The sequence below is a fragment of the Penicillium malachiteum genome, assembly GCF_028827825.1.
Source record: "Penicillium malachiteum strain IBT 17515 chromosome Unknown utg000003l:1.0-4950554.0:1.0-4952489.0, whole genome shotgun sequence".
NCBI lineage: Eukaryota > Fungi > Ascomycota > Eurotiomycetes > Eurotiales > Aspergillaceae > Penicillium > Penicillium malachiteum.
The window spans coordinates 2,374,286-2,397,841 of record NW_026643096.1 but is presented as its reverse complement, the minus strand read 5'-3'; the positions used below and the strand labels follow the sequence as shown (position 1 = coordinate 2,397,841).

The 23,556-nt window shown below is 47.6% G+C and overlaps 8 protein-coding genes across 8 annotated transcripts; 6 read left to right on the top strand and 2 right to left on the bottom strand.

Annotated features, from left to right (window-relative positions):
- Window positions 1-34: 34 nt before the first annotated feature.
- On the top strand, window positions 35-793 carry N7483_007234 (OB fold domain-containing protein; the record flags this gene model as incomplete). Its single annotated transcript, XM_057090671.1, has 1 exon — window positions 35-793. The coding sequence occupies one exon, from the start codon at window positions 35-37 to the stop codon at window positions 791-793; it is 759 nt and encodes a 252-aa protein (XP_056945412.1).
- Window positions 794-982: 189 nt separating this feature from the next.
- On the bottom strand, window positions 983-5,346 carry N7483_007233 (SKI complex subunit tetratricopeptide repeat protein SKI3; the record flags this gene model as incomplete). The annotated part of the gene is made up of 3 exons (XM_057090670.1): window positions 983-4,898; window positions 4,961-5,161; window positions 5,231-5,346. 3 exons carry the CDS (start codon window positions 5,344-5,346, stop codon window positions 983-985), a joined length of 4,233 nt encoding a protein of 1,410 aa, XP_056945411.1.
- A 2,000-nt stretch (window positions 5,347-7,346) lies between these two features.
- On the top strand, window positions 7,347-11,249 carry N7483_007232 (karyopherin MSN5; the record flags this gene model as incomplete). The annotated part of the gene is made up of 3 exons (XM_057090669.1): window positions 7,347-8,174; window positions 8,259-8,447; window positions 8,508-11,249. 3 exons carry the CDS (start codon window positions 7,347-7,349, stop codon window positions 11,247-11,249), a joined length of 3,759 nt encoding a protein of 1,252 aa, XP_056945410.1.
- A 1,040-nt stretch (window positions 11,250-12,289) lies between these two features.
- On the bottom strand, window positions 12,290-13,034 carry N7483_007231 (putative NADH-ubiquinone oxidoreductase subunit GRIM-19; the record flags this gene model as incomplete). Its single annotated transcript, XM_057090668.1, has 4 exons — window positions 12,290-12,338; window positions 12,468-12,620; window positions 12,765-12,871; window positions 12,990-13,034. The coding sequence occupies 4 exons, from the start codon at window positions 13,032-13,034 to the stop codon at window positions 12,290-12,292; spliced, it is 354 nt and encodes a 117-aa protein (XP_056945409.1).
- Window positions 13,035-13,272: 238 nt separating this feature from the next.
- Window positions 13,273-14,509, top strand: trm10 (tRNA (guanine(9)-N(1))-methyltransferase; the record flags this gene model as incomplete). Its single annotated transcript, XM_057090667.1, is given in 2 exon segments — window positions 13,273-14,367; window positions 14,381-14,509. 2 exon segments carry the CDS (start codon window positions 13,273-13,275, stop codon window positions 14,507-14,509), a joined length of 1,224 nt encoding a protein of 407 aa, XP_056945408.1.
- A 1,665-nt stretch (window positions 14,510-16,174) lies between these two features.
- Window positions 16,175-17,401, top strand: N7483_007229 (pepsin-like aspartic protease; the record flags this gene model as incomplete). Its single annotated transcript, XM_057090666.1, has 2 exons — window positions 16,175-16,491; window positions 16,552-17,401. The coding sequence occupies 2 exons, from the start codon at window positions 16,175-16,177 to the stop codon at window positions 17,399-17,401; spliced, it is 1,167 nt and encodes a 388-aa protein (XP_056945407.1).
- An 837-nt stretch (window positions 17,402-18,238) lies between these two features.
- Window positions 18,239-20,789, top strand: N7483_007228 (uncharacterized protein; the record flags this gene model as incomplete). Its single annotated transcript, XM_057090665.1, has 3 exons — window positions 18,239-18,257; window positions 18,355-19,913; window positions 19,968-20,789. The coding sequence occupies 3 exons, from the start codon at window positions 18,239-18,241 to the stop codon at window positions 20,787-20,789; spliced, it is 2,400 nt and encodes a 799-aa protein (XP_056945406.1).
- Window positions 20,790-21,412: 623 nt separating this feature from the next.
- N7483_007227 (glycoside hydrolase family 47 protein) lies at window positions 21,413-23,367 on the top strand (the record flags this gene model as incomplete). The annotated part of the gene is made up of 4 exons (XM_057090664.1): window positions 21,413-21,704; window positions 21,801-22,421; window positions 22,473-23,164; window positions 23,218-23,367. The coding sequence occupies 4 exons, from the start codon at window positions 21,413-21,415 to the stop codon at window positions 23,365-23,367; spliced, it is 1,755 nt and encodes a 584-aa protein (XP_056945405.1).
- Window positions 23,368-23,556: the final 189 nt, after the last annotated feature.

The window sequence follows — 23,556 nt, the reverse complement described above, 5'->3', positions numbered from 1 at the left end:
TTTCTTTCAGTCTACATTGGAGCTAGAATGCACAATGTCTTCGGCAGATCAAATCATCGTCCAAATTCAAAGCTCCAAGGGACTTTGTGTCTCTCCAGCATGGCTCAACAATTTCCTATCTTCTAGCACACAGCGCAATATCCCCGCCTCCGCACTCACAAAAACAGCCTTATTCCGTGTCCTTGCCTCAGATTTCCGTGAATCATTATCCAAAAACCCAACCTCCGTATTACCAGATGATGTCTACAACCCACATATCTGCGAAAGACGATTACAAGGCCCAATACCTGTCCAAATTGTCGACATTGAAGACATCGGCTCAAGTCTCTGGAGCCAAGTCGAAGCAATTGAACGTGTAGAACGCGGCGAGTCAATACGTGGTCGTGAGATCGTACGAACTATCAATGTGGGCGAGGACGCGGAGGCAGCAGAGAATAATGGCACTGGAGCAACACAGGGCGCAACAGGGAATACAAATTCATCTGGAACTAGTGGTGGGCCACATCGATTGATCCTTCAAGATTCAGCGGGTACCAAAGTTGTCGCAATAGAAATGCAGCGGATAGAGGGCCTTACCCTGGAAAAGATATCTATTGGAGCGAAATTCTTACTTCGTGGGGTTACTGCAGCGCGAGGGATGCTTCTTTTGGATCCCGGTTGCGCGACTTTACTTGGGGGAAAGATTGAAGCACTTGATAAACCATGGAAGGATGGGAGAAAGGCACGATTGCTGGAGAAAATCAGTGCTATGGAGGCGGAGGGGACAAGTAATGGTGGCGTGAGATCACGGTGATAGGGCAAACTTGAATGCCAGTGATAGTTACTCTATCTCATTATTGCCAAATTATGAACCCTGGAATGCTCTACGTGATAACAAGATAGACCGTTTCAGAATTAATAGAAAATAATATTTTTTGGAGTTTTTTTGGGGGGTTTTTTTTCTCCACTAATCATACACTGAGTCGGTGGTCGCACCACCGACTCACACCACCGATTTCAACGCACCCCAACCCTCAGGTCGCCACGGTGCGACCATGATCGACCTGAGAGCATCGCCAGCATTGCCGCTCTGGGCATATGCCTGGCTCAGATCGGTAGCTTCCAGGTTTCCGTGCGGGGGCACACTGCGCAAAGCTCGATCGATGGCCATCTCCGCTGGGTATCCGGACTTCGAGCCGTTGGAGAGCTCGGTCCAACCCTGCGGTTGGCCAGGAGACAACATGATGGCTGCGGTCGCCTCCTTGATTCTGCGCATGTCTTCGGGCAGTTCAATATCCTCACTTAATCCCAGAGTGGAAATCGTACCGAGAAGCTTGAGTAACTTGGTGCGGTCCTGGAGGTCAATTTCGTCGCGAACAAGCAGAGTCTTGAGGTTAGACTCGGCAGTTTTGATTAATTCGTTGTCGCCATCCAGAATAGCAATCGCACCGAGGAGAGTAGCCGCACCGACGTGGTCAGAGTTTTCATGAGTGCAATCGACAAGCGTTTTGCGAGCAAGTGATCTTTCCTCCTCGCCACCCTTAGCCCAAAGAACCTGAGCAAGAAGGCAAACCACATCTGGATCATTGTCGGCTTCGTGAAGAGCAGCGCCAAACATGTCTATGGCTTCATCCATTGACTTTGTGAAGTAATATGCGAGACCAGCTGTCAGATGTGCTGAAAGACGAAGTTTGGCGTAAGCGTCGGGGTCACACTTTTCAGCTTCCTCATCATCTGCTAGGGAGAGTGCAGTTTGGGCCGCTTCCGCAGCTTGCTCATACTCATGGCATGCTAGAAGAACACGAGCGGAGTCGGCGTTGGCTTGGGCATACTTGAGGAGTGAAGTGACAGACTCGGAATTTTCGTACTCGGCTTCCATACCAGAGCACACACTCTCTAAGCTCGCCTGGGCATCGGCAGTTTCACCCATTCTCTCTGCCACCAGAGCCGAAAGATGCACAAATGACATGTCTGATGGGTCCTGAATGACGAGTTGGTGAAGAGCGAAGAAGGGTCGAATGAGCTCGGCAACTTCATTCGAAGAGGAGGATTCGGAGAGGAGGTGATCGAACAGAGATAACGCGTAATGGCGCTTGGGAACTGTCTCCGATGAGCGGGAGAGATCAAAGGCGTGTTCGAAGAGACCCCGTGCCTCACTAGCAGTGTCGAAACTGAGAGCAACTGCGGCTTGTCCGACCCAAGCCTGTGCAAACTGCGGGTCACTAGACTGAGCCCGAGTGAAAGCCATGTTCGCCAGTTCAGCGTCACCGTTGAGAAGGTAAAGTGCGCCGAGGTTGGTCCAGGTCTGCGCGTTCCGCTCATTCAAATGCAAGCTTCTGACAAGCGAGTGCTGCGAGACTTTAGGGCTCAGGCTTGCCGTAACCACGCCGAGTGAATTCCAGAACTCGGCATTGCCCGCCTCTGACTCGATTGCCTTCTTGAAGCATCCGACCGCCGCCATGAGATACTTCTGGCGGGGCTGAATATTGCCCGAACCGTGCTCTCGCACGTTCCGGTATGCATGATATTCAGCCCAGCCAAGATTGTACCAGGCAACGGCCAGTGCATGCTTGTCATTGACAGCAACGTGAACCGCCCGCTTGAAAGCCAGAAGCGACAGATGGATACAGAATTCCGGTGAAGCCGCATCTTCACTGTCGATAGAATCGAGCCAAATCTGGCCGATTTCATCAACATCAGTCACGATCTCCAGTGCTGCGGGGTCAAGTCCGGTAGTGATCAGCTTCTTGCAAGCTGCGACAGATACCTTATCCGCTTTTCTCTTAATGTAAGAGAAAAGTGAACAAGCATCGCCAACAAGCTTCCAGAGATTGAAGATCTCGCTGCGAGTATCCACGAGCAGCTGGGCCACATTGATGGCTTTGACGGCAAGCTCTGCTGCGTCATTGAACAGACCCGTGTGCAAATTCTTCCATGAGCTCTCTGTCAGTGTCTGAAGTAAAGCGATTTTATTTCCGGCGTCATCAGGGCGCTGCTTCAGAAGATCCTCGTAGATTTCAATCGCGGCATCATACTCGCGAAGCTCACGTTTCACATTTGCCAACATGTGTCTAGCAAACCAAATATTCTCTTTTTCGCTGCTGGAAAGGGACTCCTCCAGCCCCAGAGCATGCTCAAGAGCATTGATTGCGGCGATGTGTCGGCCAGAATGGTGATACCCCTCGGCTAGCCCAACCCAGGAATTGTAGTCATCCGGCGAAATTCGCAAAGCAGTTTGGAAATGACCAATGCTCTCTGGATATTCCTGTTTGTTGATGTGAGCTGTTCCCAGAGCCGCGTATGGCCAGCTATGGCCTTTGCGCTTTGCTCCAGGGGCAGGTTTAGCTCTACCCGAGTCGACAGCCCGCTGCGCGATCAGTTGAACATAGTCCCAGTCTTTCTTATCAGCAAATACTTGCGACAGACGCTTCGCTGCTTCGATTTCCGAAGGTGACAATTCGAACGCTCTCTGAAAGCACTGACGAGCTCGATTCTTGTCCTTCTTGTAATCTGCATAATAGAAGCCGAGACTCGTGTACGCTGGCGCATAATCAAAGTTCGTTGTGATAGAGGCAAGGAAGCTGGCGTAGGCCCGGCTCCGATCTTTTCTGGCGGCGGGGGACGGGTCTATTTCCCATTGGCAATATCCAGTGCGGTAGAGAAGCTCGGCCTTGGTGGCTTTGGCTTCAGTCTTCTGTTGCTTCAGAAGCTCGAGAGTATCTTGGAGGCCATTGAGACCCGCCTCAAGATCGCCGTTCAATGCTTTGCACCATGCAAGCTCGCCACGGATCATAAGATTCGAGTCGTCTCGTTCCAAGGCCCGCTGCAGGAAGTCGATTGCGCTGGAATAATCTTCATCCACTTTCAAGATCAGCCCGATACCCAAGAGACAGCTTGTGGATTTTGGCTTTCGTTGGAGAATTCTTTCAAAAATCTGCTTGGCTTCTGGATGGTGTCGAGGGGATTGGTGGAAGATCAGACACTGGGCATATGTTATGTCGACAGCATCAGTCGCGTTGGTCAAAGTGAGACCGGTAGATTTAACAAGCTCATCAATGTTGGACTTGCCCTTCTTAGACATCTCCGCGGCGCTCTCATACTCTTCCATAGAGTGATAAACATCAGCCATTAAGCGGTGCGCAAGAATCGAGGTGCTGGCAAGTTGAGCGCCATTGATCATGGGAATCAGGCGCTCTGCCATCGTCATGCGGCTTTCTTCTTCGGGTTTGTTGTCTGCATCACCACTGGTTTGCTGTTCTTTATCATCCTCTTGTTGGGGAAATGGAGAGAGATCGGTTGACAAAAAGCCATCCAGAACCTTGGAAAGACCATTTTCAGGGAAGAACTCGATGAATTCGCGCAAAACGCCAACGTCGAACTCTGCGTAGTCTTCGGTGTCCTTCCATTCCATTGCGATTTCCCATGCCAGCTCGAAAGGGTGCTTAATGATAACCATGTCCTCTGCTGCGCGGATGATTTGTTTTCTCTTCGGATTCTTGGACTTCTTTGGAAGAACTTCCAGCTCGTCACACAAGCGCTGAAGTATTTTCTCTTCATACTGTCGACGGACGCTATCATCGGTGGTCCAGTCAATGAGGCCTTGATACAGTGCCTCCAGTTCGCTTCTCGCAAAGGCTTCTCTCTTGACCTCGGATGTGACTTGGCCGAGCCGGGCTCCTAGTCGAGTTCTGCGCTCGCCAATTTCACGATTGATGAATGCTTTTTCTTCGGCCTCGGTGATTTCGATTATGCGGAGATAGGTGTGTGATGGGTGAGGCAGCCGTCCTTCAAGGAAGCTGTAAAGGGGAGATGATGGTAGTTGAAGTTCAAGGGCATGCTTAAGCTGGCTCTTGGAGCCATTGTTTCGAGCAAACTCAGTGTATTTGTTCACCAGGTCTTGGCAACGTTCGAGTTCATCGCTTCGGTATGTTAGCCTCCGTTTCAAGGGAGCTCTTGACAAATACTACGATGGGATACATACCTGTCTGCCAGAGTTTGGCCATATGATAAGACAGCTGTGTGATATGCATCAAGCTTTTGATTGCCTTGTTTCTCGTACAGAACGATCAACCCTTGCCAAGGAGTACGTTCAGTGGGCTTTATGCGAGTCGCGGCGAGATATGCAGCTTCCGACTCTTCAAGCTTGTTCAGGCGGTCTGTTGCGACGCCGAGATAGAGATTTCTATTCAAAAAAAAAGCTGTCAGCTCTCATGGATCTGTTTCTTAGAGGTGGGTCATTTTCTCCACATACGCAACATAATTGTCGGGATCCTTGATCAGGAGAGCTTGCGCCTTTTCGACAGCAAGGACAAAGTCCTTCCCATCAATAGCTCCTCGAATCTGCTTTACCGCCGCCTTGGTAGACATCTTCGTTGAAGATGGAGAAAGCGGGGGAGATCATGTTGTGTTGGAGGAGCCGCGCCGCGAAATAGGCTGGCGCGGGGCCGGTCCCCGGGATTTCTATTGATACGAGCACGATAGACGGCTCTACTTTTTTCCCTCTCGCGCCTAAAAAATTCCCCCCCAAACACCCAGAATGTTTGCCCCACCAAAATTTACTATGATATACTTCATGAATTAGATGTCAAACGCTCATGGTTTTGATGGTTTCTATGTATTATTTTCTTATATTTGGATGCTTTTTCAAATATTCCTATAATGCTCCTTCTCTAAAAATCAGGAGGCTTTTTTTTTTCTGTGCACAAAAAAATTAGATAGTCCAGTCTGCTAAAAATTTACTACAACACTATGATTTGACCTCCAATTTTGTTTTCTAGATAATCTCCCATTATTAGTTTTTTTTTTTTTACCCCCCCCCCCCCCCCCCCACCCCCATTTTCCAGTATCTTTCTCTCTTAGGCCGACTCGGAGGTCTCATTCTCAATGAATTATAAAATAGTATCATTATTTATTACATATTATTTATCAACCTTGGAAGCACTGAAGTATATGCATATTATTTATCAACCTTGGAAGCACTTGAAATATATGTGTAGTATGTCCCCCAAATTTTGCAACGCAGCTTGCAGTTTTTGAGATATTCTCCATCTTCAAATTTTACTACTAGTAAACAACCAAAAAAATATTTCACATTAACATTTGAATGTAGAGAGAATTGAATCTCGGAATTTTTCATCTACTGCGAGTCTGAAGTGCTTGCACATATGACCGCTACTAGTACTCCCATGTATCAACATATAGTAGTATGACTCGGATCAATTTGAATTCTATCAATTCAAGTTGGTCAAAATAATGTATGTATGTATGTACCATAATGATCCTCTGTAGTATACCCTAAAACACATCAAGTGCTCCGCGGCTAGTACCCAGGTATACATCAATGCCCAGGTGTGGGTATGCTACTACTATCTAGTAAACACTACTAGTACCTAGTAGCACTTGAGTATACATTTGATATGTACCAATCAATTGATCTCAGGTTGAAACCTTGGAACCGATATGCGTTTAATGTTAAGACCTTATCAAGCAGTAGCTAGTACCATAATGGAAGAACTAAATCATTCCAATCAAAAAGCAGCCACTAATCCTACACATGTGCCATGTAGTAGTAATGTTTAGGGGACTTCCAGATGTCCAATGGCCTTTACCAGTAGTAGTACTAGTAACTTAAAATCCCTGAGCCTGCATTGAACAAGTTGAGCCACTACTATAGATATGCCACTGGTACTAGTTGTAGCCGCGCTAAGTAACATCATGATATACAGATCGCGTGCAAGATAAGATAAACAACCGGTGACGATTGAGGGGCATCAACACGAATTGAAAAATGTTAAACTTGAACTTGAATAGTAAGATGCAAAAATTGGACAAAATAAACAAAATATTAGACCAATGACTCTCCACCGAATCTATGGTTTCGGGTAGGTGGTTTCATAACTGGTGATAATCCAATGCTTGGTGGAGCGGTGTGTCTACTTAACATGGGCGGTTTGTTTGGTAAAATTCTCAGCCCGGTAACTAGTATTTCCCAAACTTCCGGCTTCCTTCCCGCATCACCTGGAGTCACGCTCACCAACTTCCTCACTTTTCTCTCTCAAACTTACCCTTCACCACCTCTTTTTCTTCTCATACATATTCTTCTTCGAATGGCCGTTGCTGCTGTGTCCGACTGCTAATCAATCCTCCACGGACCTGGTCAACGGCCATACCAACAATCGCCCTTACTCAATCCATGAAGTTAACATAGACAATCTTAATCGGCTTAGAAAAAAAGGGAACAAAGAGATATCCATTCAGTCACTACTGCTACCACGCCAAATCTTCTCTCGCTTGATTTACAATCCTGCAATCCCACCTACGTCCGAACCCAAAATATCGCGTTGACCACCCGGCGTAACGACGACAATATGGCTGCCGAAGAGCTCTCCGAGGCTGGCATGGTCGATATAATTCGTGCTCTTGAAGCCATCCACAGCCCTTCATCTTCAAATGAACTTCGCAAAGAGGCTCTTTCCTTCGTGGAATCCTTAAAGGATAGCGACGCGGCTGCCCGCAATGGCTTCCTACTTGCCTCTCGCCCTGATCATGCCTATGTGGTGCGGTACTTTGGTTTAACTCTCCTAGATCACGTCCTCCGTCACCTGTCCTTCTCCAACACCGACGAATCTGCAAACGTGCGCTCCATGATCCTTCAACTTGCCGAGAACATTAGACCCGAAGATCCAAGCTATTTCCGCAACAAAATCCCTCAGCTATGGGCGGAGGCTGCGAAGAAGAGCTGGGGTTTGGATTGGGTGGATATGGATGAGGCACTGATGAAGTTCTGGGGCGCATCCTTGGTGCACAACGAGCTGGTCCTCGCAATCTTGGAAACTTTATCGGAGGATGTCTTCTTCCGCGAAGATACCGTGTCTTCCCTTCGTGGATCCGAGCTTAACCGAGCATTGGTGGAGATCTTCACCCCTGTTGCAATCGTCGAACAGGTCAACCCAGACAAAAATACTAGCACAATCAAACGTTGTGGACAAGAGGGTTGGCTCGTTCGAATCTGTGAGTTCTTGGACAATTGTGTCCAGAACGCGTCCAGCTCTTCACAGGCTCGCGATGCTGCGGTCAAAGCTCTCACAAGCTTGCGTTCTGCATTGGCCTGGTCTATATACAAGGCAGTTGTGGCGTCACAAGTTGTCTCCACTATCTTCAGATCATTGACTTGCCAAGATGAACAAGTTCTTCTGGTAAGAAAAATACTCCAGTCAAGCCTCCCGGAGAGGAAACAGAAAAAAAGTGAAATATATACTAATCATATGCTTTTTTTTCAGGCCGCAATTGAAGCATTACATGCCCTCTACGGCAGGAGCAACATGGGAAATGAAGAATCGCAAGCTCTTGTTTGCCTTCTGTTTGAGCCTGAATATCTCCACACTCTTCAAAGTTTGTACCAGTGGTCCATCGTAGGCCCCAATGATATTGATGAACCTAAGTATCTGCTTTCGAAGAAGCTCTCTGAGGTATGCTGTAAATCTTTTGAAGCTTATACTTTTTTTTCACGTAGCTAACAGTATGAGCAGATGGTCTCTTATGTTGCAGGCTGCCTGGAGGACGATCGACTGCTAAGAGATACCATGCATCGCTTGGATCTTCCAACATTTTTCAACTTCATGGTGACCATAATGCAACACGAGAGTTTGACAGTGTCAATTCCCGTACTGCATTTGTGGTCCAGGCTTCTGACAATCAACAAAATCAGCAGCATGGAATTTGTCGTTGCGCAAACCCCAAATCTCTTAACTATCTGTACCCAGAGATTGATTCGTTGGGAGTCTCTTCCCACCGAATCTGAAAACCCTACTGTACAATTCCTTGTCGAGGACATTGATACGATCCCCGAGCGCCATGCCTTTGTTGGGAACTACCGCCGTTACTGCTCATCCATAATCGAGTCTATTACATTGAAAAGACCACAGGAAGCGGTCAGCGAGATTCTGACCCGGGTTGATGGCAACCTGGATAGCCTCTACGAAGGCGTTGAGCCTTTCAGTATGCAATCATTTAACAAATCCTCAATTCCTCTCATGCGTGCCGATGCCCAATTTGCTGTAGTAGAGGCTGTCATCAAGGGTTATCACAAGTGGGTTGATTCCCACGGGAAGACACCACAAAAAGATGAACAAGAACGAAGCAATTTGGAATACGTCGTGGAGACCTGGGCAGCCAAGTTGATGCAGAGATCTTACGAGGACCCAGTGATGAAGCAACGAGTCATCAAGTTGGTTGTTGATATCTCTTCCAGGGCCCTGGACAATAATCCTGCCTTCGCTTTGAAAGTTTTAGAGCACATTCTCATGACACGACTCCAAGATCACCCTGAATTCCCTGCATATTCCGAAGCCGTCAAGGAACTGCACGGGCTCGCCAGTCATGAGCTGCGCCGCCTGGCATATCGCTATGCGGACTACTTCTCTACTTTTTACGACTTGCTTGAACCCAAGATCAGAGAGATCACCTTGGCCAACCGCGTCGATGACAAGCTTCGGATGGAACTGACTTCTATCTTGCTGATCATCATGCAGCGGGCCAACAACATTGATCCTAATGTTCGTCACACTAGGCTGGCTTCCTTCCTTGAGCCTATCCGAGAGGCCTGGCAGGAAGAGGAGTTTTGTCGTATGAGCTCATCGTTTGAAGGTTTCTGCTCAATGCTTGGACTCGAAAACGTTGGGTCTTATATGCAGAATAAACAGGCACACAAGCTTTCCGATTGGTCAATTGCTCTTCTAGATAACGAGGGTAAGGTTGTTCAAGAGGAAATGACCAGAAAGTTTCAGATGTTACCTTTGAGAGGTACAAAGACAATGCTGGCTGTGTCCACAGAGAAGCTGAAGAAGTCTGCCCCGGCATACGCAGTGGCTTGTGATATGTGGCATGACCTTGTGCCACAGATCCTGCGGACTCTCCTTCCATTGCTTACTCACGCCCATGCCTTCCACAATCCCGCAAATTGGGCAGTAAGCAACGAAATGCGAGCTGTAGTTGAGCGCATTCTGACAGATCGATTTTGGCAAGCTGGTATCTCCACCGGGAGCCGCGACGACTTCTATGCCAGAATTACCGCATCCAAGGCAACAATGGAAGGATTCGCTTCCTCTGTTCGTGGAAAAATTCGAGCTGTTCGCGAATCTTGCTACTCCATGCTGTTCAGTATGAGCAGGATGCGTGATCAGTTCTATGGCTACCCTGAACTACCTGGGCCTCTTTCTGAAGCACTGTTCAAGGATGCAGAGCATCTCTCGTCTCATCAGTACTCAGTTTTGCTGAATATTTCCCGCTGTCTTATTGATGACTGCCCGGTTCAGTACCGAAGCCAATTCCTCCCGCCTATGCTTTCAACACTCTTTAGAAGCCTCGACCGAAAAATTACGACGGAGTGGGAGATTATCGAGCAAAGGAAGAATGGTCTTGCCGATGGAGATCTCACAGATGAGATGAAATCTGAAAGTGTTCTTCGCCAATTAACCTATTCGGCTGTGATCATGGTGGCTAGTTTGTTTGATCCCCAGCGTGGAGGTACGAAATCTTTGATTCCCAAAACAAAACTTTCACACATTCGAAGTAACACATTCACATTCCTAGACCCTGATCGAGCAGAGAACGATCCAACTGCTGCTCCTCGTACGCCAGATCTTTCCGAATCTATTCGATTTTTTGTCATCTCTTCAGCGGAAATCTTTGAGCCGATCATGCTGTTCTGTACTCATGCCTTGCGCATGCGAGACACTCGATGCTGTAGTATCATCACTCGCGTCGTTCGATCCATTCTGCCTGATTTTGCGACTCCAGCAGACAGCCCGACCATCCAGACTATCCGTGAATTTATTTGCACGGATGTCCTTAAGGCATGCATCACCTCAGTTCACGAACCATATTTTGTGGACATGCAGAAAGACCTGGCACAACTGATCGCATCGATCTGGGTTTTGTACGGGCCGGCCACTGTGACTCCAAGATCAATCTTCCTTACATTACCGGGAATCACCGAAGAGAAGGTTTCACAAACAGAGGCCCAATTGCACCGCTGCGGCTCTCCTCGCCAACAACGTGCATTGGTGCTTGAACTACTGGAATCTCTTCGTGGTGTCAGCATCGCTGAACAAGGAAAGATCCTTGGATCTCGTGAGGAGCGCCGTAAGATTCGTTCCGCGCTTCAAGAACGGTACATGACCAACAACGACATGGAGGCTCAGCAGTCGAATCCTCGCGTTGACATCAACGATGGGCCCGATTTGTCTGGTGTAGCCGACATGTTTGGTTAGGCTTGCTGTGAAGCACCTCGACTCCGTCTTCCTTTCTTCTTACTTCAATTTGCCTTTTCACCTTCTTTCTCATGCGAGGTTTCGCGATTACATCTTCGATATGTCTACGCCATTTATAACCCATCTTCACTTATTGGGTCAGCCTCAGCTCCATGCAATATAGCATCCCGAGCCATGCCTCACTCCAGGCTTCCAGTTCGCAAGGCAACATTGACCTTCATATACCACTCCAACCCATCAAAAGCTGTTCGCCGCATGTTATCATGCGTTGTGGTGGACAACAGCCAATATTGCTCTAATTTCGCTATCCACCCGTCGAACGAGGCCCGGACGGGATATTTTACATTGCATGTTTCTCTTTCTATGTTACAGGATGTTCCAGCACCCTACATCACGAGCGCGCATTTTCAAGCTTTTCTGCGCCTTTGCTTTATTCGCTTGCGATCTAATGGACTACCCCGGTGGTGGCGCTTTAACTTTAAGTACATTTTTATAGACGGGCCTCTTCATATCAATAGATGGCTACAAAACAATACCAACACGCTCTAACACGTCATACCAGATGAAGCATTGAATAAATAATAGTGTTCAAATACCAATAGTGCATGCAAATTCCACTAGGTCTTTCTCCGCTGCATGTGAGAGAACGCTTCAGGGAAACCCACATGTGCAAGATTTAGCTTACTCAATGGGTGACTATCAATTACAGGGCTTATATGAACTGCCCACAGAGTGTCCAAAAAACACGAGTACTGAAACGACTACGTTTATAACCATTCAAAAAAGATCTTGCCGCATTCGAACGCATAAGAAATGATATTGCAAACCAAACTAGAACCATCTCAGAAAATGTATATCTACAGTATTTTTCCCGATCACCTCGAGACCCATCTGCAAAGGACGTAGGTTCTCTGATCAGGACCGCATCACCCAGAAATCCAACTCCAATCCCTGTAGACAGAAGCAGGAACTCAATTCAATCACCGCATCCCGACGAGAATCAAAACGTAGGAATCAAGTCAAAGCCATAGTGGGTGAATTTATTGGGTCAGTTGACCAGGGGTATAGGCGAAAGTAGGGCGGATGAAGCTGTAAGAACGACAGTTAGTAAATGACGATTGACGAGGTAACGATGAATGCGGATTGGATGATCCAGTCTCCGCAATTCCCATGATATATGAAGTCTGGGAGGGCACATGTAAACCAGGTCGAACATACCGATCAGAGTTGTAAACCTTCTCATCGCTACCGAGGAGCTGGTTGGCGCGCTCCTTGTCGGCGTAGTAGCGACGGACCTGGTCACGGTCCTCCTCGGCCTGGAGGAGGGGAGTGAGGTACAAACGGGCCCACATCTTCTCGCGAGAAAGCTCACTATAGCACAGAAGACATATTAGTCTCAATTTATTTACATTCATGTGCACCGTACGAGACAAATTTGTGACAGGTTCGTGAATTGTGGCATAATGCTTGAATTCGTCGAAAGGAAGGGAGCGGAGCTTGCAGCTCGAAACATACCGTTGCTCACGGACTCCGCCGAAGTATCTGTAGAAACCGTAGGCCATGATCGCGTGCATTCCAACCATGTAAACCCAAGGCTTGAAGCCACGAGCAGGGAGGTTACGCTATAATTCACATACAGCGTTAGCAGTTGCTTAACCCAAGGGACTGGAAGGGCGGATATGGAATCGTTCGGCAGGAGCGGCATCGGGGTTGAATATGCGTCAATTGCTAACCTTGTACTGGACTTGGGCGTAGCCCCCCCGTTGGGGGCATATCCTGAGGCATTATGGCGAGAGTGTGGGGGGGGTATTGGGGTTCACTGTCTAAAGTGAAGTCGAGAAACGGAGAAGTTGATCGAGTGACGGTAGTCACGTGAGTTAATAATAGTAATGAGGGCTGGGAGCATTATCATTGGTTGGGGGGGTTGGCGATGGGCTTTTTTATCCGCTTTTCGGTGATCTACAATTGACAGCCCACATCTTCTATCTCTTTTAACTTGAATCGTTTCTCCATCTACACCACAATGGATAGCGACGAACGACCTAGAAAATTACCGAAGCTCGGTCACGATGGGGCGGAGGATGCTACTCATTCAGAGCTCGGTCCCGCCATGACCGCCATGACCGGTGCTGTGGCTCCAACCGATGAACCCCAGAACGCAGCTGTATCTTCGATTGAAGCAGACAAAGCTACCTCGGAACTCCAAACTAATACGACCAATGATGTGACTGCTTCTACAGCTGCCCCTACCGAAGGCGCAGAGGAAGGCGCCCCGAAAATGTCCAAAAACCAACTGAAGAAGATTCGCAAACGAGAGAAATGGGAAGAGGATCGCGACAACCGCAGAGTGCTGCGAAGGCAAAAGGCCGCCGAGAAACGCGATCGCCGAAATGCGAAATTCGAGGAAGCTCGGGCAACCGGTGACGAAGAGGCTTTGAAGAAGCTTAAGCAAGACTACGTATCCATGAAGTCCAAGCGGAAGCGATCGACGCTCATTCCATTTACAATTGTCATTGATTGCGGCTACGATGAACTCATGCATGATCGCGAACGAATCTCTCTGGCCTCGCAATTGACACGCTCATACTCGGACAACAACCGCGCTGCTTGGCGGGGTAATATGATGTTCAGCTCGTTCAATAAGTTGCTCAAGGAGCGATTTGATACTATCCTTGCCCCATATGTGAACTGGAAGGGGATTAAGATTATCCCGGAGGATTTCATGGAGGCGGCTGAGATCGCGAAGAAGCATATGGCTTCACCCCGTGGTGGGAAGCTTGTTGGTCCGTTTGCTGAGATGGGTGATGCCAAGCCTGAAGGTGGGGAGATCATTTACCTCAGCAGTGACAGTGAGAACACATTGACGGAGCTCAAGCCATACAATACTTATATTATTGGTGGTCTTGTGGATAAGAATCGACACAAAGCAGTCTGCTACAACAGCGCGTTGGCCAAGGGTGTCAAGACTGCTAAGCTTCCTATTGGCGATTATATCCAGATGGCTTCTCGCTCTATATTGACTACCAACCACGTGATTGAAATTATGCTTCAGTGGTTGGAATTGGGTGATTGGGGCGAGGCATTCTTGAAGGTCTTGCCTCAACGAAAGGGGAGGAAAGTTGAAGGTCAAGTCCGACGAGGCTGGAGCCGATGTCGAGGAAGAATATGGAGATGAAGATGAAGATGATGCTGGAGCTGAAGAGGATCAACTCGCTGCTGTTGAGGCTGCAGGAGGTGATGAAGCTGAGGAGAACTCTTAAGCTTCAAATTTTGGAAGCTTCTATATTGGACGTAAAACATGTACAGTATGTCCTCAAAAGTGAAATTTGGAAATAACATTCAAACACAAGTTTATTACCCAATAGCTGTCCCAAGGTACTAGTACTAGCTACTAGAATTCCCAAACCTAGTATAGGCTCATGGGGTACTCCGTGTCTCGATACTTTCAAGTTATTAGTAGCACTCCGTATAGATGTTTAGATCATGGCTGCCCTGGGATTCGCGCCCTAGCCGAATAGAAAATGAAATCTAGAAAGGGCGAATATCAAAGAATTCGGGTAGTTTCATGCATCGCCCCATCCAGATCTGCAATTCCATCTAAGTCAGCAAGATTATTCGGATTAAGATGGAAGAGGATGAAGAACTCGAATCCTGGTTGCCCGATCACACGCGCTAAGTAGTATAAAGGGGCATGATCTGCAGCCTCACGGGGAGGAATCCTTCATTTCAAGTTCGTAACGATGAACGGTCAAAACCCGAGCCTATGAAATCTTATCACCTGAAATAATATGTGAAATGGAGAACTAACCCGCTAATCTATCCCTGAATAACCTGTTCGTCTGGATCTAGAAAACTAGTTGGATGATAAGAGCGGGGGTGGCTTATAAGGGTCGCATCAAATGTGGATCATTTCATCAACCTCGCTCACCTGAACAATGAACATAGACTCGGGCACTTCTCTCCTGAGACCCTGACTAGATGACTTGAAGTTAGAGTCATGCAGGGACCAGCCGGATATATGAGGCTATCTTAATGGAGACGGAGTTCCGTCGGGCGGGTTGATACTCCGTCTCTTTCCTCTATGATCTGCATCGTCAGACATGAACGTGAAGGTGTCATTATCACCACCAACATGGAGTAGTCCATCCGAGAATCGGGATGTGAATGGCTACAGAGGAAATTGGCATGTCGATCTTGTCGATGCGGGCTCTTCCGATACAGGCTTTGTCCAATGATGACCCTATGTGCAATGTTTCTCCTATCCGCCCACAAGGCTGCTCTATTTCTTTGTGAATCATTCGAGAAACCAATGCCGACTCCATTAAGCTTCTTCCAAGCTTTTTCTCGGCTTCCTCATATGATTCAAGCTATCAATCTTACGGACATCTCCGTCTGCGACTCGAATTTGTGCCATCCAGCTCGAGATAAGTGGTTTAAGATGTTCAAAGTGTGAATAGGAGGCTTTACTGGTGGCGCACAAACTGCGCTAATTATGTCTAAGCACTTCCAAAATGGATCTAAAGTCTTAGTGCGGTCCCTGATATTGCGCCACCGGGGTATCAGGGCATGATACTCTTTCATGTCTTGGACTAAGCTTCTTTTGGCCCTCTCTCCGCCAGGCCTGCTTAGCGGATACAACTCAGCGCCAGTGAGCCCGATGGACTCCGTGATTATGGTGAGTTTTAGAGTTCTGATTCTGCAGCAAATGGAGAACTTGCTCCATGAGAGTTACATCGCCATGAATCGTGTGATAGAGGTCCGATCTGATGCCATTGGCTGTCTCGGTTCTCGAGAGAATAGAAACAGAGAAGGTGAAGCTATCGAGATACAAAGAAAACTATAAAGAGGCCTTCATCGCCATGCTTCTGTATCCTCGGCATTGCATTCAGTATCATCGTTTCTATCCTATCATTTAACCTACCAAAATGGTTGTCATCAGCAAGGTCGTCCCAGCACTCGCGGGCCTGGCATCAATTGCCTCTGCTGCCCCTACTGTCTCTGGCAAATACTCTATCAAGCAAGTTGCTCGTCCTGCTACCAAGACCACCAACTTTGCTGCTCAGTATGCCAAGGCACTTTCTAAGTACGGTGCCACAGTACCTTCTCATGTTCAGGCTGCTGCTGCTGTCGCTAGCGGTGTCGCTACGAACACTCCCACCACTGATGACGAGGAGTATCTGACTCCTGTTAACATCGGAGGCACTACACTTCAGCTGGACTTCGATACCGGTTCTTCTGATCTGTAAGATCTCTTCATGCTTCTAATCCCATACCTCGTAAGCCCGGATGCTAATTTACTCAGTTGGGTCTTCTCTACGGAGCTTTCAAAATCCGATCAGTCAGGCCATGCCGTCTACAATCCTAGCAAGAGTGGGACTGAGCTGTCAGGCTACTCGTGGGATATTTCCTACGGTGACGGTAGCTCCGCCAGCGGCAATGTCTACACAGACTCCGTCACTGTTGGTGGCATCACTGTTACCAGTCAGGCTGTCGAAGCTGCGGAGACCATTAGCTCCGAGTTTGTCCAGGATAGCAGCGATGGCCTTCTCGGTTTGGGCTTCAACTCTATTAACACCGTCCAGCCCAAGGCCCAGGACACCTGGTTCTCCAATGCCCAATCCCAACTGGCTGAGCCTCTCTTTGGCGTTGCCCTGAAGCACGGCGAGCCTGGTGTTTTCGACTTCGGTTTCACCGATTCGTCCAAGTACACCGGCTCCCTGACCTACACCGATGTCTATGACTCCGAGGGCTACTGGGGTTTTTCTGTGGATGGCTGGAGTGTCGGCAGTACTACTGGTGATGGTTTCTCTGGCATCGCTGACACTGGCACCACCCTGTTGCTTCTTGATGACTCCACTGTCAGCAGCTACTATGACCAGGTCGATGGTGCCTCTTATAGTGACAGCCAGGGTGGTTACGTCTTTGATTGCTCTGCCGATTTGCCCGACTTTGAGGTTACCATTGGTAGCTATACCGCTTCTGTATCTGGCAGCTTGATCAACTACGCCGCTGTCAGTGGAAGTCAATGTATCGGTGGTATTCAGTCTAATAGTGGTATTGGTTTCTCTATCTTCGGTGATATCTTCCTGAAGAGCCAGTACGTTGTTTTTGATGCCAGTGGTCCCAAGCTTGGCTTTGCTGCTCAGGCTTAAAGCAATGACCTAGGTATACTGTCAGCATGGAGGGACCAAAGATTACTAGGCATAGGATTTTTGGCTGCTCTGGGTTCAAGTTTGTGATGTCTGATCTGAATTAAATAGTTCAATTTTTGAATATTAATGTTACATAGTACATACTGCGTTCCAGGGCCAACGTAGATGATTGTTGCCACAAGCCTAGGGCAAAGAATACTTCAAGTTTCCAAAGAGAATTTGACTGCCGGTAATTCAAGCCTAAGCTATTCAGTGCCAGTGCTTCAGTGAAACTTGAACATGGATTCAGGTTCAAGTTTGAAAAAATTTCAAGTTCAAATTGTATTTGATCCATGGATGACCCGCATGATAACATATATTGCTGAATAGTAGTAACTTGAATTCGGAGTCAGGGACTCGGAACAACTTGAAGTTGACTTGAAGGAGAGATGATTGAACTGAAAATGAGCCCTGGAGGCGATTTCCAGATCAATCGAATCTTCTGAGTCATTTACCTACATATGTAGTATGTAGGACCTTCAACCTTGGATATGGATTAGTTAACTAACTAGTTCGATCAACTTGAAGTGATGCCTTATAACCCAGGCCGTAAATATGACATAATCAACAGCCACGAACGCCACAGTTCGATGACGGAGATAATTTCTATGGTGATGGCCCTTTATCTTTCCCTTTTTTCTTTCTTGTGTTAAGCCTCGTTTTGTTTCCAAGGTTCTCCGGCTAATTCTGCCGTTTCTTTCAATCTCCTTCCCTTATTTCACTCCCTCCCCCTTACTCTCCTTCCTCTACCAATACCTAAGGCTTCTAACCGTTGCTTGGTAGCTGCCTCTCTTAACCATGTTTATGCTCCGCAACGGTAAGCAACAACGCGTGCCCCGCTAAACCCCTCCATGCCACAGATCTATTTCGCCACCACGCTCGATAAGATTTACTAATAAGAGAATAATTCATAGTGAGCAAATTCATCTTCGGTGACACTTCCAAAGAATCCATCATCGAAATCCCCCAGGGCCAGCTGTACCTAGTGAGACCCGATTCACCCAAGGGCTACTCAGAGCTCATCTTCAAGGACGCGGCTGCCACTATCCGACGTACCGGCCAGGAGTTTCAGTACCAGCTTGTTATTCAAAGAGCGTACGAAGAAGGAGAAGAGGAGCTTGCGGACGACGAAGATGAGCAAGCAGCAGATGGTTTAGACAAAGACGAGAAAGTTTTCCTGCTAGACCAGACTCTGCATTTCCGTTCTGAAGTTCGCGACGGAGGTGTTAAGATCCTTGCTTGGAACGACCTAAGTGGCGACGAGGGCGACCTTTTTGAGTTTATTTGCGATACCTCGGTTCCTGCGGACAAGGTTGGCACTTTCGAGCTTGCTGCTCTACAGTGTCAGTACGAGCGCAAATACCGCCGTAGTGCCCAGAAGGCCAGCGAGGCGGAGTTGCAAGAATTCTCTTTTCAGGAGGAGAAGCCTATCCCATCTGCGAGTCCCATCGCCTCACCCGCATCTCATTCCCGCAATCAGTCTTTGACCGCCGAAGAAACCGCCGCCGAGATGGCGAAAGATGTGCAATATGCGCAATCCAAGGGCAAGATGAAGTCTGCTAGTGCCGACGAGGAACCCACAACTGCACCGGTCTCAGCTGCCCAGCCTGAGGCCAAGGAGGTCCTTTCAACGGAGAAGGCTGAACTTCATCTCTTCGACTTCACTACAGGAACTTTCGTGTTGCAGGACTCTGAAGTTATCGCATCAGTTTCTGAAATTGGCAACTGGCAATACTGGCTTCAAATCACTGGTACCGAGAAGGAATGGCTAGGACAGGCTGTTGTGGGAGATATCAACCCCGTATTCAATTTTGAATATCTCTCGTTTATCTTCAACCACTACGCCGAGGATGGATCTGCCTACTCATGGTTGCTTCGATTCAAGGATCAACCTTCGGAGGAGCGATTCCAAGAAGGGTTGATGCAGGCTCTATGGGAACAGCTCAACGAAATGAAGTGGACCAAAGTCAAGGAGAACGATCGTGAATATGTTCTGGATGCTTTCCAGGATCTCACCATGGAGGATGCGGATGACAAGCCTGAAGAAGAGGAGGAAGAGGAGGAGGAGGAAGATGAAGACCAGGACGATGGCCAGCGCAGTGAGCACTACGACAGCGATGAAGAAGAGGAGGATGTTGTCACCCGCGATGAGGATGGCAATGTGAACTCTCAGCTGGCTGTGGGTTACAAGCATGACCGTTCATTTGTGGTTCGCGGCTCCAAGATTGGTGTCTTCAAGCATACCGACAACAACAACCTTGAGTTCTCAACCACTATCTCAAAGGTGGAAACCCCCGGCGGTAAACTGTTTAGTCCTAAGAAGGTTATGCTGCACGCTGAGGATCAGGATATGATTCTTCAGAACACCGACGATCCCAACTCTCTCTACCGTATGGATCTGGAGTATGGTAAGGTTGTCGATGAGTGGAAGGTCCATGACGATATCACTGTCGACACCTTTGCTCCTGAGAATGTGAGTACCAGCTTCAAAAGTTCATGCATCCTTAGTTACTAACGTATGCCACAGAAATTTGCCCAAATGACTGCTGCTCAGACCTTTGTTGGTGCCTCTAAGAATGCACTGTACCGTATTGACCCCCGTCTTGCTGGTACCAAGCTTGTCGATTCCGACCTCAAGCAATATGCCAGCAAAAACGATTTCTCTGCAATGGCCACTACTGAAAAGGGCTACCTCGCTGTCGCATCCAACAAGGGTGATATTCGCATGTTCGATCGCTTGGGTATCAACGCCAAGACCCATATCCCTGCTCTTGGTGAACCGATCATCGGTCTTGATGTTTCGGCTGATGGACGCTGGGTGCTTGCTACATGCCGTACTTATCTTCTTCTGATCGACTCCTTGCAGAAGGAGGGCAAAAATGAGGGCAAGCTTGGCTTCGAGAAGTCATTCGCCAAGGATTCGAAGCCACAGCCGCGTCGTCTGGGCTTGCAGCCTGCACACGTCGCTCAATTCCAGCACGAGACCAAGCAGCCGATCGCTTTTACTACCGCTCGCTTCAACACTGGAGTTGACAAGGAGGAAACCTCTATCATTACTGCCACTGGTCCATTCATCATCACCTGGTCCATGAAGAAGCTTTTGGCAGGCCGCAAGGACCCATACACCATCAAGCGCTACGGTGAAGATGTCATGGCCGATAACTTCCGCTTCGGCTCTGATAAGAATGTTATTGTTGCCCTTCCCAACGAGGTCAACATGGTCGCCAAGCGTAGCTTCCAGAAGCCCACTCGTGAGAGTATTGCAGGCCCGATCACACCAATGCGTGCTCGAAATGGCCGATTCAGCAGCCATCTTGGTCGCAATGATATTGTGAACTCCCCTTACTAGTTCTCATTCCTTCGATCCTGCTGATTTCACCTTGATTTCTTTTCCCTCGCTTCTTCTGGATCTCTCTTTCCTTTTCTGTATCTTTTCTTATTTGATGTTGTACCATTACCCATACCCCCTGTTGTTAATGACCCTTTCTAACGTCCATTTTGGCTCTGGGCGATTTCTTCTGGACCATCGTTTAGGATATTTTGCCACCAAGCTATCGTTGTTGCTTGCTTTCCAGCTTGAGAATTCTTTCTATAGGTAGCTTAGCTAGGTTCGAGCAAATGGAGAGCCGATTTATGAATTCAAGCACTTGAGTCTTATGAGTCCTTAATCGAAATTTCAATGTTTAGTAGATAGCAGAGTATTCCAGTAGAGATGACTGATACTTCCAAAGTTCATTTTGAATCCTGATTCAAGAACCCAGTGTTATAGAGAGAGCACCAGCCTCATTTCAATATTCCAAGTTTGTCATGCATATGCAGCCTTGGAAGTAATGTCGTCAGAGGATGCGCCGCTAGTAAACACATGGCCCCTAAGCTCCACCCCCGCGCAGCCACATCGAATTTTTTAGCTAGACCCGCATTATTTCAGGGGTTCTCATCAGTATTGACTTTCTCTCCGATCAGGACACAGATATGTCTTCAGAAGAACCTATACAAGAAAAGCAGACCCGGCAGTTGAGCTCAATTCAAAGATCCCGGAAATGGCTGGGTCGGCATTGGATTCTGCGATCGGCGTTAAGCGCTCTTGTGGCGTTATCCACAAGCTTATACTTGCGGCCCGACATCATTGATATCGATTTTGATATTGACATGGCATTGGATTACTTCCGACCTCTTGATCGAGATTCGTATTGGGAGGGTGCTCGGGAAGAGGTGAAAGATGCATTCGTGGAGAGTTGGGACGCGTATTCTGAATATGCCTGGGGTAAGTGGATTAAGTAGCATTCAACATTAAATTGAATATCGAACCCGATTGATTCTCATCTGAACGATGAAATGCTAAGTCTAGCAACTGCATCAGGACAAGATCGCTTCCACCCTATATCCAAAACAGGCTCACAAATGAGTCCTAGTGGACTAGGCTGGATCATCGTTGACAGCTTAGACACATTAATGATCATGAACCTAACAGACCAACTATCCGATGCACGGATATGGCTGAACAGAGGTTTAACATATGATCAAGACCAAGAAGTGAATACATTCGAGACGACAATTCGAATGCTAGGCGGACTATTATCTGCGCATTATCTGTCGATTCAGTTTCCGCATGTATCGTCTCGTCGAGATTTTGTCTATTTGCAACAAGCCATCGATTTAGCCGACAGACTGCTCAACGCATACGAGACCCCATCGGGCATTCCTTATTCCAGTGTCAATATTGGAAAACGCAAGGGTGTGGTGAATATCGCGGATAATGGAGCTTCATCAACTGCTGAAGTGACAACCCTGCAGATGGAGATGAAGTATTTGGCTGAGTTAACTGGGAATGAGGTCTACTGGCGCAAAGCAGAGCATATAATGAAGATTGTAGATGATCAACGTGTGCGAGATGGCCTAGTGCCCATCCATATTGATCCCGAATCAGGGAAATTTCAAAATCAGAATATTCGTCTTGGTAGTCGCGGAGATTCATATTATGGTATTTACCGAACCATTGTCTTTTACAAGATGAGAAACTGATTTTATGCAGAATATCTGATTAAACAATACCTACACACATACGGTCACGAACCCATCTACCGTGAAATGTGGGAGGAAGCTTTAAAGGGGATTCAGAAACACCTCATCACCACAACCAAACATTCGAATCTCCAGTTTGTCGCCGAGCTACCTTTCGGCATTGGTTCGACTCTAACACCAAAGATGGATCACCTGGTTTGTTTCCTACCAGGGTCCATAGCGATTGGTGTCACCGAAGGAAGAACAGAAGCAGAGGCACGCAAGCTGCCTACATGGAATGCACAGAAAGAAAAACAAATGGAACTTGCTAGAGAGCTCATGAAAACCTGTTATGCGATGTACGCTGTGACTGCTTCAGGTCTCTCAGCTGAGATCTCATGGTTCAGGACAGATCAAGTTGATCTGATGTCGTTTGCTGGTTTGAGGTCACGGCCTCGGAGCAGTAATGACGTGAGGAAATGGAAGAAGGATTTCTTTATTAGTCCTCCCGACGCGCATAACTTGCAGCGCCCGGAAACGGTTGAAAGTCTGCTCTTGATGTTTCGAGTCACGGAGGACCCTATATACAGACAATGGGGGCTAAAGGTATTCAAGGCTTTTCAAAGACATGCACAAGTTGTTGGGGGTAAAGGGTATACATCATTGAGTGATGTTACGAAGGATCCGCCTATACAGAGTGATAATATGGAAAGCTTTTGGCTGGTATGAACTTCTTTATCCTCTGATTTGTGCTTCGTTTACTGATATCTTCTTAGTCCGAGACGTTGAAATACTTGTATCTGCTATTCTCGCCGAAAGAGTATCTTCCACTTACGGAGATTGTCTTCAATACGGAAGCTCATCCGTTTCCACGGTTGAAGAATCCTACATTTCAGACTGGCTGGAGTAGAAAAGAGCGGAAATAGTAGACACGGGGCCATGGAAGTACATCATAGACCTCGCTTAATAGTACATCTGCCATGTGTCATCAAGAAGTTGAAGTGGAGAATTTGATTGCACTGTTCATGGTATATGTGAAAGGAGAATATATACATCCGATCATCAAGAGAACTTGAAACTGAGTAGCTGAGTCGATTAGATAAAAAGGCGAACGC